The following is a 19,308-nucleotide window of genomic DNA, read 5'->3' on the forward strand; positions in this document are numbered from 1 at the left end:
CCTGGGCCTCCAGTTGCATTTGGACTCTGCCATGTAATCCTAACACTTGCCAACTAAAACTTGTCAACCGCCATCTGCCTCTACGAGGATTAGGTCACTAGCTCCTGTAGCCGCTGACCTTCGACACACCCTGAAAGGAGTTCAGGGTGGAGATCAGGAATGAGGCACTCTGTGCTCTGGGAAAAACAGGCAGAACAGGCAGATATTTTTAGGAGAAGATTTTATGAGCCCAGTTCTTGCATCTTCTCTTATCTAGAAAAGGACTAAAATCATTAATGGAGCCTAGCAGTAATGGTGACTAGCAGTAACCTTCACGAGACGAGCAGCAGATCTCTGCCCAAATGTGTGTTTGACCACATGTACCCCCTTCGCTAAGATGATATATAGTGCTGACCCTTCCCCTACCTCTTCAGAGCAGTTTCTCCGGGCTATCTGAAATGCTGTCTCCTGGGCTATAGTCCTCATTTTGCCCCAAAGAAAACTTAACTCGCTACTCTCATGTTATGCTTTTTTTTGTTTGTTTTAAGTCGACACAATCATGAAAGCCCCTGATTTTCAGTGTTTGAGTGGAGGAACCAGGAGGCCTCCCCAGGCCAGGTCTGTCATCTCCTAAGCCACGCCCCCCCCACCAGACACTCTCCCTCTGTAAAGCAGAGAGGAAAACAGAAACATCAACAACCTCAGAGTTGTGCAAGAGAGCATCCAGCAAGTACACACTCCCTGAACAGTAATCAGCGTCACCACCGCCAGCACCGTTCCTGTGCACCCCTCACCCGTACCCAGGAGAATGCTTACCCCCCTCCTCTGCTCCCCACGGGCCTCTCTCCTCCTTCTCTGCTCCCAGCCCCCGCACTGGCTCCAAGCATGAGACATCAGGACCCTGGGGCATGTGCACAATCAATTCTTTAATCATTTTGGAAGTGGGCTGACAGCAGCCCCGCAGAGCCCTCGCCAGCTGCTATGCCGCAGTCGGCTCTGGGGCAGCAGCCCCGATGGAGTAAAGAGTGGAAAGCTAGGGTCAGGGCCACAGAGCTCTCCTTGCGGGACCCCCATCCCAGAGCAAGCGGTACTCACAACGCCAGCGGCCGGTGGCCTCCTCCTGCCAAGGAGTCAGATGCTCACGCCCTCCAGCCTATGAGTGGCCTTCATGGGACACCTGCGGGGCCAGATGGGGCCAGACCTGCGCAGACAGACCTGCTGCGGAAGGTGCTGGGCTCCCTGCTCCAGGGTGGGTGGTAGTTTAGGACCCCCGCAGGGGTGGTGGCTGTGGCGATCCGGGGACAAGTGCACAAGAGGAGGCAGCAGGGTCAGGCGTGTGCCTGTTACAGGGATGTCTGGAGGGAGGGCAGAAGCCCAGGAAGTGTGGGAGGCAGCTGGGGTGGTGAGCCTGGGGTCTACCAGCCAACCAGCCTCAGCTCGATGGTTTCTCCATCCCTGGGTCTGTAGTCAGCAATACCTGCAGAAATATTGTGGGCTGGGAGTTAACAGGGCGGAGTGTTCCCCCCACCAACCTCACCTTCTGGACCCCTGCCCTGAGGCCACGGTCTGTAAGATGGGCTCAGGGCTTGGTGGAGGGAGACTGGGGGCCTGTCCAGAGCCAGTCTGGAGACTCTGAACTCAGTTGTGACCTCAGGGTCGCTGAGACCCACAGGCTCATTTTGCAGTGGCGGACCCCCAGAGGGTGTGGGAGTGTATGGGACAGCACACCGGAAAACCAACATGGGGCCAAAAGAACCAGAGACCCTGACAACACCTGACCAGCAGGGTCACTGTCTTCATAGTCCCCCAAAGGGCCATCAGGAAGAGGGACCTGCTCGGTGTGGTCTGGGGACCATGAGTGAAGTGAGCCTTTGCTCACTAGGGACAATCCAGGCTCCAGCACGACACCTTGGTCAAGCCCCAGCTCTGCACTCACTAGGGGTGTGACTCTGGGCAGGTTATTTAACCTGAGTGCTGGTGTTCCCATTTCTAAAATGAGGATAATAGTGATATCAACAACCGGGTCCTCCTTTTTCCCCATGGGAGTGGGCTTCCTGCTGGAGTGGGAGTCGAAGGGGGTAGGTAGAGGACACGACCATCCACATGTGCCTCATGGCCGAGTCCATTGGGCTCTCCCCCTCGGCTACCTCCTCTGTCCAGCCTTTATCAGTAATAGAGGCCAGATCTGGTCTCTCCATCTGTCACCTCTTGGTTTTATTTCTCCATTTGTCCAGAAGCCAGGCAGGAAAAGAGAATGCTTTTTACTGGGCTCCCTCAGCAAGTCCCACCTTCTGTAAAGCACTTGGCCCAATGCCCGGCCCATGGCAAATGCCCACTAGAAGTTTCAGGTAGCAGGAGTGGGGACAGATGACCCTTAAGAGTCTGTCTGGTAACTGGGCTGATGCTCAGGGATGCTCATGACAGCTCGGGGCATAAGAGTTAAAACTGGAGACACCCTAAAGGTCCAGCAGGAGTTGATAAGCTGTGGTCCACCCATCCCACTCCACGCCAGGGCTGGGCCCTAATTGGCCTAAGCCAGTCTTGCCATGGTCCCTTCTCTCTAGCCAATGATGGGCGCAGAATCTGGGCCATCTCCTAGCAACAGGGATGGGTCCAGGAACGCGCCTGTGTCCCAAGTCCGCCTTCAGGATGCCAGGAGACATTTGCTGGGGGTTTCAGAGACAAGTTTCCCAAGTCATAAAAGGGAGCAGCCCCAGGAAGACACAGAGTAGCCTCTCTGGAGGTAGGAAGCCAGCAAAGAGAGGAGGAGAGTCACAGGGAGGTGGGGCTGAGGCTGAAGTCCTTGCTCCCACTGGAATCTGGTCACATGAGCCAATGGATGAGCCAATGGATGTCGTGGAAACTAGTTTGTATTACATTTCTGTTACTTGCAGCCCAAAGCACCCTGCTGGATGAGATATCCTATGTGGCTATTACAAAGAAAGGGGAAGACCTACATATACCAACATAGAAAGATGGCTACAATATGTTACAGCTGAAAAAAATAAATTGCAAAGCAGTATATAGAGCTGTGCCATTCGATATGCCAGCCATCAGCCACATGTGGCTACTGAGCACTTGAAAAGTACAAAAACCAGGCATGCAAAATATGTCATTAATAATTTTGCATTGATTACATCTTGGAATTATATTTTGGATGTGGACTAAATAAGATATATTATTAATGTTACTTTCACCAACTTCAGAATTTAGAGTTACACATGTGGCTCACATTTTATTTCTATCAGAGAGCACTGCTATAGAGTATGGCTTCATTTCTATGAAAAAACAAACGTACATATTTTAAGAATTATCTGGAAGAAAATACACCAAAAGTTAAAAGAAGTTATTTCTGGGTAGTGGATTACGAGCAATTTTAATTTTCTTATTTTTTGCCTACCTGCTTTCCTAGAGTTGCCACAATAACGTATATAAAAATTCTTCAGAATACAGTTAAATATATTATATGCAAACTTGAGCATCAGTGGTTATCTGAGGCTGAGGCCCAGGAGGGTTCAGGGGAAAGCTGGCGTGAGTCGACAAAGCCTCAGTGCTGGGACAGGGCTGGGCTGGGGGACACGTCCGGAGGGGGCTGGCCACCAGACTCACCTTGCAGCAGGGGGATGTCGGGGGCTCGGAGGAGTTGCCAGAACTCACGTTCCCCAGCTTTGTTCCCCATCACAGAGGTCAGGTAGGGGCCTGACAAGGAGGCCTGTGTTCCATACCTACCAAAGCGACAGGCAAAGAGGGAGGAAAGGTGACTTTTGCTCCCCTCGACCCAAGGGCAGAAGTAGAACCACCCACACAAGGCAAGTCCTGCCCTCGCTCTCAGGGCAGCGCTAGCCAAACCCTTCCTGGGCCACCTCACCATGGGTCTCTCCTCCACGTCTCCTCTCCAGCCCGAAGGACACCGCCCACTCGGGGGACTGCATCCCCTCTGGGGGCTGACATTGCAGGGGGTGGGAATCAGAAGCTGACAACGGCCCACGAGAGACAGGGAGGCCAGCGTGAGAAAGAAGCAGGAACAGGCAAGACAGAGGCAGAGACGCCCAGTGGTGGCTCTGGGTCTCTGGTTCCGTAAGTTTCTGTGGCTCAGGGGCACCCCCATCCTTATGGCTGGGTTGCTCAGTCTTCTCTCCAACTGTACACACCCCATGCTCCCCACTACCAGAGAGGCTTGGATTAGATTCCTGGCTTTTGCAACCAAGAGACTCCTTCTTCATGCCACCCCTCCCTGACGCCACTGCCACAAACACAAAGGGATCCCGGATCCTAGTTCCCGGACCAGGGATCAAACCCGCACCCCCTGCAGTGGAAGCCTGGAGTCTGAACTACTGGACCGCCAGGGAAGTCCCCAAAGGGATCCTCTTAAAACACTGTGGCCCTGTCCTTCCTGTCTCCTTATCAATGGTGTTGTTCTTAGAGAGGGAGGGTTTTCGTAGTTTTAAGAAACAGAAATACCCTCAGGGTGACCTGGTCAAAGGGAAGGTTTTAGGGAGCAGCCCGTCCCCAGTCCTCCCTTAAGTGCGGGGCCACATGGCTGCCCGGAGAACCGCTCTGGACCAGCCTCTCTCCGTTTCTCTCTCTCCTCTTTCTGTCTCTTTCTCTCCGTCTCTCTCTGTCTCTTTTCCTCTCTCTCCTAGAATCCAGCTTTCTCTGCTGTGCACTTACATGCCTCAAATGTGCCTCCACAACCCCTCCACCACCAAGAGAATTATTTCTCAGATTGGTATCCCTGACGTTTTCTCAGAGGTCCTGGAGTTCTGAATAAAAATGTTAAGTTCAAATTTTTTTCCATTTTGATGACAATATCCAAACACGAATACCAGCAGGTTCTAGGTAATCCCAGGGCCTGCCGGACTAAGGCCTCCCCAGGGTGCCCAAGGGTGTGTGGCCCCCAGAGGACTGAGGTTGGCTTGGTAATAAGTGGCATGTTCGGGGCCAGCGAAGAGTGTACAAGCTGCAGCTGCCTGTGCAAACTCCGCCTGACAGCAGCTCAAACCCAAGAAAGTGCTGAGCACGTCGGGCTCACTGGCACTGGTGTGTACACCTGCTCCTCGGCAGACAGTCCCTATTTGAATGTTATTGGTTTCACAGTTTTCTTTGTACTTAATTTGCAAAGCTATTTAGGATTTATAGCCGTCTAAGAGCCAAAAAGAGAAAGGACTTTAAATAGTAAACATTAGTACACATCTAAGTCATATTATTACAGAAATAACCTGGGGTCTGGGAGAATTTTCAGCCTTTATAGGGGTTTTTGCATATCTCTGGCCTGAAATTCCCTGCCCCAGATGACCCCAAGGTGCCAGCTGTGGGTCCTCCCTGGCAGCAGGATGCTGTCCTTTGGGGGCTCCAGTTGGGAACGGAAATTGGGACCCTCTCAAACTGAGGCACATTTTTCTAGAAGAGAAGTCTGGGGTCTAGTGGGGTCTGGTGGAAGGTACTCATTCTCTGGGCCAGATCCCCATTGGTGATCCCTCCCACCTTATTTAGGCACAGACACAGCTGGCACAGAGCAGTGCTCTGGAAATGCTTGTCCTCAGATCTGTCAAATCTCAGGGTGAGAAGCAAGTTTAAGGCTGTTGTCCCACCTCCACATTCTGCAGAGGGCTTGTTGCCCAGGTAATTAAATAATCACAGGGATTAGACCAAGATCGTTTGATAATAAAAATTCTTATTCTTCTGAAAGCTAACATGTATCGAGCACTTCTAAGTGCGGGACCCTGCACACAAAAAGCATGTACCATGTCCTCTCTGCGCACTAATTCCTGGACTCCTGCATGGTCTCTGGTGGATGCGGGGAGCACAACTGCCATCCTCATGAGCTGCAGGAAAATAACTGGCCTGGTCCCTCGCTGGACAGAGGCGGAGCTGGGATTCCAGATGTGGAGGGTTTGCCTCGGGAGCCTGCTCTCCTAATCATGATGCCTGTTTCCGCCACAGCGTGGGTGAGTCGGCAGCGGAGAAGGTGGAAGAGAGCCCGGGCCTCTCCCAAGGGAACCCTCTCTCCATCCCTTGCCCCATCCACGTCCCATTTTGGGGATGTGGGGTCGAGTCGGGTGAGGGCTGGGAGATGCAGGGGGTGGGGGGGCAGTCTCACCTGAATCTGCTGTGCTCCTGGGCCTTCTTCAGGACATCTTCCAAAGAGGAGCTGACAGGGACAGAGACCGAGTGTCTGTACGAAAGAAAGGTGCTGGAGACATTCAGCGTGACATGGATGAACTCTGGGACTTGGGTCTGTGAAGGGGTCTCCGTAGCTGGTTCCAACAGGACTGTGCCAGGGAGAGGGGAAGGGGCAGCTGATCTGAGGGCAGGGGGCAAGGCCTTAGTCCTCCTTTCTTCCCTGGAAGACACTGTGGCCCATCGAGACCTCCTCCTTCCCCTCGGTCCCATTCCGGTCAACACAACCACCATCTGGCTGCCTTCCCAGCCTCCCCTGTCCCTCAGCTCCCACCACCCTCGCCACCCAAGGTCAGGCCCCTCACTGGTTTTTCTGCCTCTAGTACCCCCCTCCCACCCCTCTGCCACAAGCACCCCCCCACCCAGGGTTCTTTCTAGAACATACATGTTACCTCTGAGGGCCTCCCCTCCTTTTCACCCTCCTGCCTGCCACTCCAGCTCATTCTCTCAAACCCCACTCTTTAGTGAGACCCTTCCCCCCAACTCCAGTCTTGTACACCTCTGAGCCTTTGCCCTTGCTGCCCCCTCCCTGCTCTGCCTTTCCTCCCCTCTTCTCCACTGGCAAATCTCACCCACCCACCCCAGTCCCTCTCCCAGATGAAGCCCTGATTCAAGCAGCTAACTGGGACTCATTATGATGTATCAGAGCTAACAGAAATGTGTCTCTCGCCATTCATTCATTCGAACACTTCTGTACTGGGTATCACACAAGGGGCTGGAGATTCATGGCCCGCCCAGAGCTCACCATTTGATATCTCCCTCCCCACACTGTGAGCTTCTAGCATCTGTGACTGCATTCTAGCTGCCTGTGTGTCCCATGCACACCTGCAAACCCCTGTTGACTCAGCAAATCAAGATGGAGCAAGTTCCCTTCCTGGGACAGGCAGACCTCATTGCAGATTGAAAAGAGCAGGGCTTCTATGAAAGGCCCGGCTACCTCTTGGTGCCTCACAGTCTGGAGAGATGAGATCCACATAGCTCTTCTGGTTCAGGATGGGCAGCAGCTGAGAAATCATGAGAGGGTTCTGGAAGGCCTTGTGCTGTAGGCTGGCCAACAGAGCAGCCTTGGCCTTGAGGCATGCCACGCCCAGCTCCACCGTGGGCCTAAGGGAGGCCATCAGCAACTGGTGATGGAATGGGGAAGAGGAGGTGGGTCAGCCAGCGGGGAGGGGCTAGGTCTTCCAGCATCCCACCAGTCCACCTCCCACCAGCCACCAGGGTGGAGCCCAGCCCAGAGTCTCCTTCCCACCTGCAGTGCCAGAGGGGTGCTGTAGACATTCCCAAAGTGGCCCTCTGGGGTCTGGGCCTTTAGGATCTTCTCTTGCACTCTCCCGAGGGCCACAGTGATCCGGTTTCTCTGATTGGGGTTGAGGTTGGATAGCTTCAGACAGGAGAAGGCCAAGCCCGCCATGGCCAGTGTGTCTGCAAGGGACAGAGCCAAGTGGGGTCAGCCCGGGCAGGACCTTGGGGCAATGGGCAGCCACAGGAGGGCTGGAGGTAGGGGGACAATATGGTCAGAGCAGCATTTCAGAAAGTTTCCACCAGCTAGGGGGACCAACAGCCTAGTCTTCCCAGTTTCCAGGATGGCAAACTGGGATGGGTGGTCACCGTATCCCTGTCTGCTGCCTGGGGGTTAGAGGTTGGGGAGAGAGACTGGAGGAGGGAGGGCCAAGAGGACTTTAGCCTACACACTTGTTCCCAAACCTGCCTGCACTTTAGAATCACCAGGGGAGTTTGTTTGATTTTTCTTTTTTTTTTTTTTTTTCTTTTTTTTCTGGCCGTGCTACACAGCTTGTGGGATCTTAGTTCTCCAACCAGGGCTCAAACCTGGGCCCTCGGCAATGAAAGCACAGAGTCCCAACCACTGGACCGCCAGTGAATTCCTCACCAGGAGATTATTAAAGGAGCAGGTGCCTGGGTCCACCCCCAGGTGGTTTGGTTTATTAGGTCCAGGGAGCTGCTTGGGCCCTGGGGGGTTTTAAGCTCCCCACCCTGGGATGATTTAATGTGTCCACGGTGGGTTTTCTATAAGCCTCTGAGGCAGAACAAGCTCTCTGCTGGCAGGGGCCCTGCTGCCTTCTTCTCTCTGGGTACCTACCCTCCCCACCTCCAACCTACTCCATCCTACCCTGCCCTATGCGAGGCACACACACTCACAGAACACAGCCAGGCCTAGAAGAGACCTTGCAATCATGATGACAAGAAAGGGCACTGGAAACCCAAGGTCACACAGTGAGGAAGCAGATCCAGTATCCAGGCCTCAGGCCTCTAAGCTCATTTGATGAGAACATCATAGCTGTGTATCCAGGACTTTCTCCATGCTGAGCACCATGCTATGCCCTTTACATGTAAAGCATCTTTTACTGAGATGCTGCTGGGGTGTTATTTTACCAGAGAAGCTGAGCCAGAAAGGCCAGCTGATCTGTCCAGGGTGACCTACAGTAAGTATGTGATGGAGGATGGGGTCAGGAAGCCAGTCCAGCCCCAGCGCTGGCTCGCAGCCCTTGCACCACAACAAACCCTCACCATTGCGCTCCTAGTGGACTTGATAGGAGGGGTCCCAAGGAAAGGTGAGCATGGGACCAGAGGTGGAGGCCTTCATTTGGGGCCGGGGGCTGGAGGAGTGCCAGCCTGGCCTTCAGGGTCTGGCCCACTCACCCACAGGGAGGTGGCCCTGCTGGAGATGCTGTTTGTGTTCCACAGCATACAGGAGCTTGCCCACCACGCTGTCATGGACCCGCTTCTGGTGGACACACAGGGCCAGGATGCCCAGGCCGTACTGGTAGTAGCTGGTGTGAGGGTGGCCCTGGTGATTATGCCCTGGGAGGGAGAAAACCACAGGGTGGGGCTGTCATGCTGGGCTTGAGGAGTGACCTCTCTGTCCCCTCCCAGCAACCAGCACAGCCAGCACTGGACCCATTGCCTGTACTTCCCGACACCGTCCTTTGGGTCGTGGGATCCATCTTTCCTTCATTCCCTTGACTCATACTTGCTGAAACCCCACTAAGTGTCAGACGCTGTGCTTGGAGGTATGAACAGTGATGACAGGCCAGGCACAGTGCAGCCAGGGCCTCCGGAAATAACACAACCCACGCTCACGAGATCGTGATTATAACTGAACTGTGGACCGAGGTCCACGTGGCCAAATAACAGGTCTTTGAGTAGCTGGGGAGTCGGGGAAGGATTCTCTGAGTCAGGGATGCTGGGGAGAAAGGGCGGGGGAGAGGTAAAGGTGGAGTAGGAGTGAGCTAGAAGGGGAAGGAAACCTTCCAGATAGAGGGAACATATGTCAAGACGCTGGTTTGTGAGCTGAGAGAAGGCCAGGGTGGCCGGAGCCCACGGAGGGGAGGGCGAGTGGGTGAGCCAGAGGGTGGGTGGGCAGGACTGGGCCTGAGGGCTGTGACCACAGCAGGCAGCAGCTGCTGGAGGATTTAAGCAGCGCTAACAAGATCAGATTTATATTTAAAGGCTCGCTCTGTGTGTGCCAGATTGAGGTAGGAGGCAGGAAAGTTAGTGGAGAGAGGTAAGGAGTGAGTAGTAGGGAGGCTGTGCAGCTGTCCCAGGGGTGGGTAATCAGGCCAGTCTTGGTGGGTGAGCAGCAGGGCTTGCCAACAGAGTGTATGTGGAATGCAGGAAAGGCTTGATCAAGAATGGCTACCGGGACAGGCCCAAGCCTCTAGCAGATATGGAGACAGGCAGAATGGAGGGCAGGAAAGAGGCCTGGGGAGAAAACCCGAAGTTCTGATGTAGACGTTTCACCAGACAATGTTGTCTGATGTGCCCTCCCCTACACCGGCAGACCTCGCCTCCTCACCAATGGCCCCCTTCTCGTCCTCCAGGAATCGCTTCAGCTGTGAGACCAGGCTGTCCCCCTTGCGGCCTCTAACAAACTCGCAGTTGGCCCGGAGAGCGAGCAGGTAGAGGGCCAGCTGGCCCATGGAGGGCTTGGCCTCAGAGTCACTGTTGTCATTGCTGGAGGCAGACATAGGACAACGCCAGTTAACAACACTTCAGTGAGAAAATGCCACCCTGGTAAGCCTGGCTTGGGGTGCCCCACCACCACCACTACGAAGTGGAAAAAAATCCTAGCAGTTGGAACGTTTCCAAGACCTGCCAAAAGCAGATGTAGTCAGTTATGTAAGTTGTGTATGTCACGCTTATTTCATAAAGATGAGAAATTAAACTCAAGGATAAACTCTGAGGGCTCTTGCATCCAAATGACCTGTTTGCCCCACCATTTTGGTCACACTTCACCCATACACTTTCCCCTTTCTTTCCTCTCCCTGCCCTGCATCCACTTCTCAAGAGGGAGTCCAAGCAGGAGATGCTCCATGGTGGTCCTGACCCTTCACCTCTCATTCAGACTCCTGTGCTGGACCTCAGAACAGGCTTCCTCTTAATGCCCCTGGAAAGGGAGCACGGATAGTCCAATACTGCTGCTGGGCTCAGTATGAAAGAGTGTGGCCATGGATTAGTAATGGCTGCCTCAGGTACCGGAGGGTACAGTAGCCGCCCAAGGGCCCCAGATTGGCATCTCCAGTCTAGTCAGACCAACCCCATTCCACAGATGGAGAAAGGCCCAGAGGAGATGAAAGTTGCCCTAAGGTCTCCCAACAAAGCAGTGACAGGCCCAAACCGGAACACAGATTTCCTGTCTCTTAGGATGTGGAGCACGCCATGGGGAAAAGAGGAGAGAGAGCATGGCCAGACCTCAGGAGGCTCTGCTGGTAGCTGAGCTTGAGGCTGTGCAGGTAGTGGGCCTCCTTGGCCCCAGCCTGCAGGCTGGAGAGGCGCAGGCCCACGTAGATACTGGGGTTCAGCTGCTCCGGGGAGAGCCGGTCCATCCAGGGCAAGAGGCGCTGGCCCAGCCTCTCCACCAGCGTGCTGTCCACCTCTGTTATTTCTTAGGAAAGAGAACAGGCCAAGTGAGGTCGCAGGGCCATGCCACCAGTGACACCTTACCAGGGTCTTCTCCAGGGAATAAACATCCCCACCTTACTGTCACCTGGCACACACCCTACTCGTATGCGGGAGTCCGACTGTAACGAGAGGCAGCGGTAACAGGAAAAGCCGGTATCCTGAAAGAGTGGCCGGAGTGGGCCAGGGAGAGCTGGTGGGCCCAGGGCAGAGGAAGCGGGTGCCAGGCAGCCACTCTGCCCATCAGGAGTGACAGAGAGACTGGATGCCGAGCAGCGTGGGGTGCCGCAGGCACTGCACCCCACCTCCCTCGGTCCTCAGGCCAGCCCTGTGACGTAGGTACTGTCATCATCGCATTGCACAAAAGAGGAAACAGAAGTCCAAAGTTGTGGGAGTGTTCTACCCATTTACAAAAACTTCAACTCACACAGGGAACAGGTTACAGAACCAGTTTTAAAACAGAAATAGAGTCACAAATGTAGAAAACAAACCTACGGTTACCAGGGGTGAAGGGGGGTGGATAAATTAGGAGACTGGGATTGACATATACACACTACTATATATAGAATAGATAAGGAATAAGGACCTACTGTATAGCACAGGGAACTCTACTCAATACTCTGTAATGACCTATATGGGGAAAGAATCTTCAAAAAACGTGGATATATATGTATAACTGATTCACTTTGCTGTATACCTGGAACTAACACAGCACTGTAAATCAACTATATTCCAATTAAAAACAAAAACAAAAACAAAAACACTGCAGCCTACCCACTGGCTAACTGGGGCTGCCTGGTGAACTTCCTCTGGGCAGATCTCAGAATAACGCTTTTCCTGCCCCCTCAGTTTAGGTGAAAAGGACCTGAGATTGTGAGGTGAATTGTTAGAAAGCCATCATCCTTGTGTGCTTCGGGATTTACCCACGAGGGAAGCAGAAGCCCTTAGGGGTGTTCCCCAGCTCCAGCTGACTGGCGCTTTCCTCCCGAAGGGAGGGAACCTGAGCTGAGTAGGTGGCCTTGGAGCCACTTTAGACTTTTCCCCATTTACTGCCTCCCAGTTGCTGTGGGGCTCCAGCTGCTGGGCAGGTCGCCCCTCCCAGGGGACGGAGCAAAGGAACTGGGGAGGGGGCTGTTTCTCTTTTCCTTTCTCTTTCTCAGTGCTTTTCTGTGTGCCTGCCCCCATTTCTGTAGGAATCTCTCTCTCTCTCTGGATCTATCTCATTCTCTCCATCTCTCAGCCTGTCTCTCTCCTTATCTCTCCCTCCACAGTTCTCTTTTCCTCTCCCTTTTCTTCAAACTGGAGAGGGAGCCCCGCCCCCACCTTGGGCTCTGACCTCCAGCGGGTGAGTCAGCCCTGGGATTAGCAGGATAGGAAGAGGAGCTGGTGCTGTAAAGAGAGGTGGGTAAACACAGTTCAGCTTCCTTAGCAGGAAGGAGCTGCTAAGATTCACCCGGGGTAATAAAAGTGAGCCTGGGCGAGCTCCCTCCCCTCAGGGCCTCCAGCTCACAGGGCCGCCCAGCTCTGCCTGCTGAGGACTGGCTTTGACAAGAGGAAGCACGGAAGCCCACCCTGCATGGGCACTAGTGCAGATCTGTGTCAGTTTCACAGCCACACAGGGCTTGAACCTGGTAAAGCAGGTGGTGGGATCCTTGCATCACACCAAGGAGGAAGGCAGGGGAGCATTCTTAGCCCATTTTATAAGTGAGTGAATGAGACTGGGAGTGACTAAATGGCCCAGCAGCAGTGGGCTGCACCCCCGAACCCAGTCCAGGGCTCTTTTGGGGTCAGGCCTATGGACCAACTGTTGAAAGGTTCATACCCGCTGAGGGTGCCGGGTCTGCCCTGGGGACTGCCTGGACAGGAACCAAGAGCCAAGGGCTGAGGGGTCTGGTGGCACTTGTGGAACACGCCGGGCGGGAGGCTCCTGGTGCCCAGGGAAGACCGTGACCTGGAGTTCTGAGAACTGAGTCCAGCAAAGCCCTGGAAAGCTGGGGCGCCTTGGGCAGGTCACCTGGCCCCTTCAACCCTTGACTGCTTCATGAGTCACCTGCACACGACTGAACCTGCCTCTCGGTTTCTGCAAGGGTCACAGGAGACCCTGCTGGTGTAGGCAGAGCGAAATGCTGCGGGCAGAGGACGACCAGGAATGAAGAGAGGCGGGCGGCCCACCTTCCCTTCCTGCCTCTGCTTCCCGTGGGGCTCCGGGACACGAGCAGCCCTGAGCCTGTGCGCTCCAACTCCCAGACAGGTCCCAAGAGTTCCCGAGATACTCCCAGGGGCACCGGAGCAGGCAGGCCCCTGTATGGAATGTAAAGCAAACGCCTTGCCGCCACCGTGACCCGCCAGGGTCTCCACACGCTCGCTTTCCCTCTGCCGGGGTGCCCGCCCCTCACTCCTTTCCTTGCCAGCTCCTTTTCCTCCTTCGGGTCTTAGTTTCTGCATCACTCCCTGGTCCTTGGAAATCCTTCCCACCCCTTCTCCCTGAATTGGCATTCCCCCACCCCCTCCAGGCCTTGAGCTTCCTTTGGCACTCATCACAGCCCCCAACACAGCACTGACTTGCCTATTGACCACCATCCCCTTCACTAGAATGGAAGCTCTGGGAGGGATGGGGGGAGACCTGTCTTGCTCTTTGTTCTTTCCCCAAAGCCTAACATGGTGCCTGGCAAAGAGAAGGCTCAATCAATGTGTATTGAATGAATATATGAACAAATGACTGAATTAATGGAAGTGATCTTGTCTGGCGGCGAGTCAGACATACAATTCATCTCAATACAATGTGCTACAACACTGAGGTCCAGCTAAGTCCAAACTGCTGTGGGAGCCCAGAGGGGCAGCTAAGTCATCCCTGCCACACACACACATCTGAGCCTGTTTCTCCAGCTATATAATGAGGGGCTTCGACAAGACGGTCCTCTCTCCTAAGGACCCAGCAGACAAGAGGCACGGAGTAGATCCAGGTACTCACCGCAGATCTGGGCGAGAGCTCCCAGACCCCCAAGCAGGAAGAGAAGGGCCCCAAGGCACCCCATGGCAGGAGCAGGGGTAAGCAGCAGGCGGGGAGCAGGACAGATTCCTAGGGCTGGCCTGGCAGAGGCTCTCCTGACCACAGCAGTCACTGCTCCGAAAGAGGCAGCTTCCTGTCACTGATTAATCCCTCCACGCCCGGCGGCACGCTGCTAAGTCAGCAGAGAGAAAGGGGAAAAGGTCTGTAGCTGAGGGGAAAGGAAGGCCAAAGAACAGAGGAAGGAAGGGCAGGGCAGAGCAGGCCTTCCTGGAGGTCGGGGACAGGGGGAGGGGGAGGGCAAGCAGTGGTGGTGTGCGACATTGCGAAGCCAACCACATTCTGTCCCTGCTGCCCAAAGAGCCCTGGACCAGCGCAGGAGGTCTGACTTCTGATCTGCCCAAGTCTGTCCGACCACTCCTGTCCTGTATCCCCTTGGCTGTTCCAGCGGTGGACGGGCAGGGCTGGGGTGCCTACCTGGTACCCCTCCCAGAAGGAGATCCTGAAAGTATCCACCCTGGCCTGGGACAGGGAGCAGGACAGGGAGCTGCGACGGTCACATGAGCAGCGGCTGGAGTCAGCTGTTCTCTGCCAGCCCGCCCCGGCGGTGGGGTGGGGGTGGGGGTGTGTGGAGTGCAGCCGAACCGGACCAGACAGGCCAGTTTTCTCAGCCGACCAGAAAGCTGGGAGCCTCCTGGAGACAAAACAAAGCCATTTAATGAACAAGACTTAATCATCTGAGACACAAAGCCATGGTTAGCAGGGCCACTTGTCAGGACTAAGAAAGTAACCTAAAAAAACTCTCTTCAAGGAGGAGAGAGAACAAAGGATTCCCCACCTGCCTAGGCCCACAGGAGAATCTATGTCCAAGAGTTAGCTCTGGAGGTGCTGTGTTACCTTGGCCAGGTGACTTAACCTCTCTGAGTTTGAAAGAGTTTCTCCTGTGTGAGCTGAAAGGGTTAGAGAAGATCATTCTAATTAAGCTCCCTTCCAGCTCAACTTGTGAAGATGTTACGACCTTAAAACATCTCTAATCACTTCTAAATAAAATTTTTACTGCAATCATTTTATGGCAAATTGCCACAGTTCAGTCTTTCAAGATAATCCAGTTTTGTGCCTGACTTATCACAAGCCAATAAATACAGACATAAATAAATAGAGACTGCATCTGTTTACGGAAGTACCTTATAAATATAAAATTAGATCGTCTAGTGCAAGGAGGCTGGGCATGGCCCATCAGGGTGAAGTTCCAGGGAAGGAGGGATGCCAGCTAGAGGCCCAACTTCTGCAGATTCTTGGGTTCAGACTTCCACGGGGGCCTTGGAAATTTGTGGGCAATGGAGCTGCCTTGGTTTGGGATGGGACTCCCCGCTCCCCAACCCTCTGCCTGTGGCCAGTGTCAATGATTCTGTTTCCTGCCACCTCCAGGACAGCAGCCTCTGGTGAGAAGCAGCCTCCTTGGGAGAGTCACCTCTGATCCCTGAGGACTCGAATGTAGCACAGTGACCAGTGGGGACGAGGTGCATTTCCATAGCTATCAGAAACAGAGTGACTGATTGGGGGTGGAACTGGACTGTTTCAGGTAATGCAGTCAGGGGAAGTGAAAAAGAAAAACGACTAAATCATTTGGTTCAGGACTTCTGTTTGGGGGTCTATAGCTGAGAAAGTAAAGATTAGCTTGGAATGAGCAGGTAAAAGTTTGCCTGTCCAGACAGGCACAGACAAAGCCAGCTGCAATGTAAAAAGGAAACATTATTTCTCCCAAGGTCACGTTACAACAACTGTAAAGTGTCCCGATAACCATGCTGTGTGAGTGACTATTACTTGTACTTTTTTACCGGGATTTCTTTTTTCCCCTACAATCACAAACTATCAGGAATTTGCTGCCTGAAATTATGTTAGTAAGAAAGAAACAACCCCAGAGGCGCCAAGGCACTTTGACACAGAGAAGTTGCCCCAGTATGGAATTCCTGGACTCAACATTCCATGCCTGTCTCAACTTTGTAGTTTCCACTTACACAGGATACTTTGCTGTCCAAACCTGAAGCTGACACTTCTCACGCAGCCCTGTGCTGTGCTGAGCCTATCAAAATACTGCTTGGTTGGGACTTCCCTGGCAGTCCAGTGGTTAAGACTCCACATTTCCACTGCAGGGGGCACAGTTTCGATCCCTGGTCAGGGAACTAAGATCCCACATGCTACGTGGCACAGCCCAAAAAAAAAAAAAAAAAAAGCACTGCTTGGTTTACATTTCACCTAACCTAACCCCACTCTTCACCCAAATCCTGTAATCACCTTGCCCTCTGTGTAGTCAGATGCCCTCAGTTCCTCCCCCTCATTGCAGTGGATCAACTGAGCTGACTGTCAGACTAAAGGTTTGTTCTTGGTGGTCTCAGGACAACTGGACTAGGATACAGCCTAAGAAAGAATCCAACAGGAAAAAAATTAAATTTTATGCATGAACAAGGATATATTGTACAACACAGGGAATATAGCCAATATTTTATAAGAACTATAAATGGAGTATAACCTTGAAAAATTTTGAACCCCTATGTTGTACACCTGAAACTTATATAACATTGTACATCAAGCATACTTCAATTTTTTTAAAAAAAAAAGGTGAAGTGAAAAAAAATTGTATGTGTGAAGGTGGCATGAGAAGAATAAATACATGGCTGTATCGTTACATATGGAAAATCCATTTTCTTAATTAAAAATGTAAATATATTAAAATCTTAGAGTCCATTTAACGTAGAAAGATGTTCATAATTAATCTTAAATTTTAAAAATTATATAAGTAAGATATGTGGATTGCATGAAAAATCAGAAAATGTGTTAAGGGAGAAGAAGGAGGTAGAGGAAGAAGAGGGAAAGAAAAACCAGAAAATCACTGATAGTCCCATAACCCAGAGGATTGTTCTCAAAGTGTGGTCTGTGGATCCCTGGAGGCCTCCAAGACCCTTTTAGGGGGTCTGTGAGTTCAAAATTACTTTAGAAAATACTAAGACATTATCTGCCTTGTTTGCTTTTTGGGTATTTGCACTCATGGTGTAAAGCAGTGGCATCTAAAACTGCTAGTGTCTTAGCAGGAATCAAGGCAGTGACACCAAACTGTACTAGTAGTCACTGTATTCTTTACCCCCGTGCACTCCAAGGTGGGGAAAAGCTGGTTTCACTTAAGAATGTCCTTGATGAGGCAAAAAAAAAAAAATTATTAAATCTCAACAGCAACACCAAAAAAGGGGTCATCCCACACACCTGGACTCTAGTTTTGCCTCTGTGACCTTTGGCAAGAGACACCCTTTCTAAGCCTGTTTCTTGTGAAATGGGCGTGTGGCACTGTGCTCATACGTTTCTCATGAGGATCAAATGAGAATGCTTATAAAATGCTTACCACCGGTGCCTAGTGTGTGGTTCGAGCTCATAACACTTTCAGCTCTTATCAATAACTATCTGTCAAAATCCAGGAAAGAATGTTACAGGGAACAGTCAGTGTCCACTTAGCAAGTTTCCAAATTCTAAGGATCTGGATTCCAGCTAAGTAAGAGAAAACAGCCTTGCATGTAACACAAGACTGTTGGAACATCTTAAGCCATGCAACTGAAGAGGTTCGGCTCCAGCCTCCCCCAAACACGCCATGGCATATGGATTCTTTTGAGCTAAAGGAAATCAAGACCCTGTGGGCTCAAGAGAAACATCTGTCCCTCCCTTAACTACCTGGAAGAACTTACATTGGAAGTCTCTCCCAAAATGAGAATTATTACCAGAGATGAATCTTATCTGAGTGACCCATCTGTGTGGCAGGGCAAATATCTAATTACCAAATGTTTGCTCTTTTGCTTCTTGTTCCTGTGAATTGCCCTCCTTCCTGTTGAAGCCCCAGGTCCCTATCCCATTCCTTAGCTCAGGATGGCATAAATACCTCATTTTACCTTATCTTTGAACCTCTCATGTATGTGGGGTTCTCGTACTTACAAAATTAAATTTGATTTTCTGTTACTCTGTCTCATGTCAATTTGATCATCAGACCAGCCAGAAGAACCTTTGAAGGGTAGAGGAAAATTCTTTCTCCCCAACATAAGGCTGGGAAATATCAAATGATGCTGTGGCAGGAGTGGAGTAATCCTGTCCGACAGTCTTCCCCTCTTTCCCCTGCATTCCCCCTCCCTCTTCAAAGGCTAGCGGTCTTGACAGGACCTCAGGAGGGGACACACTGGATTCCTACTTGCAGGTCCCAGGAGAGCTGCTCAGACAGATCCTTGGAACTGTTCTGAATTTACAGGCGACTCTTGCAGAGGTCTGGGTCCAGCTTCAAAGTAAATATAGGGCTCATCTTCCTTTCCTTTGGCCACTTATCCAGCCAAGGAGAGTATTCCAGGCAGAGGGAACAGCATGTGTAAAGGCTGGAGGTAGCCGAGGAAAGAGGATCGGCAGGGAAACAGTGGAAGAGGCAATGCCTCCAGGTCCTGGTGATCAGAAATGGCAGAGCTAGGGACTTCCCTGGCGGTCCAGTGGTTAGGACTCCGTGCTTCCATTGCAGGAGGTGAGGGTTCGGTTCCCAGTCGCGGGAACTAAGATTCCGTATGCTGCACGGTGCGGCCAGCAATGGCTGAGCTAGAAGGACACTTGGCATCTGACCAACTGAGCTCAGACGCAGAATATGCCCTTTACTTCTGTGTAGACTTGGGCGTGTTAATTTCTCAGCCTCTGTTTTTTTAATCTCTAAAGGGGTCATAACAATACCCACATGTGGGAGAGTTTTTATGAAGATTCAAGTAAGTCAAGAAACTGGCCCGCAGTCTGTTCATGAAACAGATTCTGACTCAAGATATAAAAACTGAGTGGCCCCTGTACCAACGGACATACATCTTTTTCAATTAGCCCTCAGAACAGCTCCATCATCCTCCAGTTTGTTAATGAAGAAACTGAGGCTCTGAGGAGACAATTGACTGAGGTCATGGCAGGCAGTGGCCAAGGGACCTTCCTCTGCTGTTGCTCCTGCCTTTCTGGGAGCGCTTCCATTCCCACTGTTAAGACCTTCAATAATAATGAAGACTATGGGCTTCCCTGGTGGTGCAGTGGTTGAGAGTCTGCCTGCCGATGCAGGGGACATGGGTTCGTGCCCCAGTCCGGGAAGATCCCACATGCCGCGGAGCGGCTAGGCCTGTGAGCCATGGCCGCTGAGCCTGCACGTCCGGTGCCTGTGCTCCCAACGGGAGAGGCCA

The 19,308-nt window shown here is 52.3% G+C and overlaps 1 protein-coding gene across 4 annotated transcripts in view; it reads right to left on the bottom strand.

Annotated features, from left to right (window-relative positions):
• Window positions 1-891: 891 nt before the first annotated feature.
• Window positions 892-19,308, bottom strand: part of TCN2 (transcobalamin 2) — a 32,405-nt gene continuing 13,988 nt past the window's right edge. For 2 of the 4 annotated variants that reach the window (XM_082853118.1, XM_082853120.1), the window contains 10 exons: window positions 14,561-14,777; window positions 14,048-14,255; window positions 10,870-11,062; window positions 9,974-10,131; window positions 8,818-8,979; window positions 7,409-7,581; window positions 7,097-7,283; window positions 6,080-6,251; window positions 3,589-3,704; window positions 892-1,456 (listed from right to left, as the gene is read on the bottom strand). In XM_082853118.1, the coding sequence (XP_082709244.1) occupies window positions 1,395-1,456; window positions 3,589-3,704; window positions 6,080-6,251; window positions 7,097-7,283; window positions 7,409-7,581; window positions 8,818-8,979; window positions 9,974-10,131; window positions 10,870-11,062; window positions 14,048-14,111 (1,287 nt within the window). In that variant the 5' untranslated portion in view covers window positions 14,112-14,255; window positions 14,561-14,777 and the 3' untranslated portion in view covers window positions 892-1,394. Of the gene's footprint in view, window positions 1,457-3,588; window positions 3,705-6,079; window positions 6,252-7,096; window positions 7,284-7,408; window positions 7,582-8,817; window positions 8,980-9,973; window positions 10,132-10,869; window positions 11,063-14,047; window positions 14,259-14,560; window positions 14,778-19,308 lie in introns of all 4 variants that reach the window. The other 2 variants (XM_082853119.1, XM_082853121.1) reach the window with 2 other exon arrangements.

Source organism: Leucopleurus acutus, assembly GCF_964270905.1.
Source record: "Leucopleurus acutus genome assembly, chromosome: 13".
NCBI lineage: Eukaryota > Metazoa > Chordata > Mammalia > Artiodactyla > Delphinidae > Leucopleurus > Leucopleurus acutus.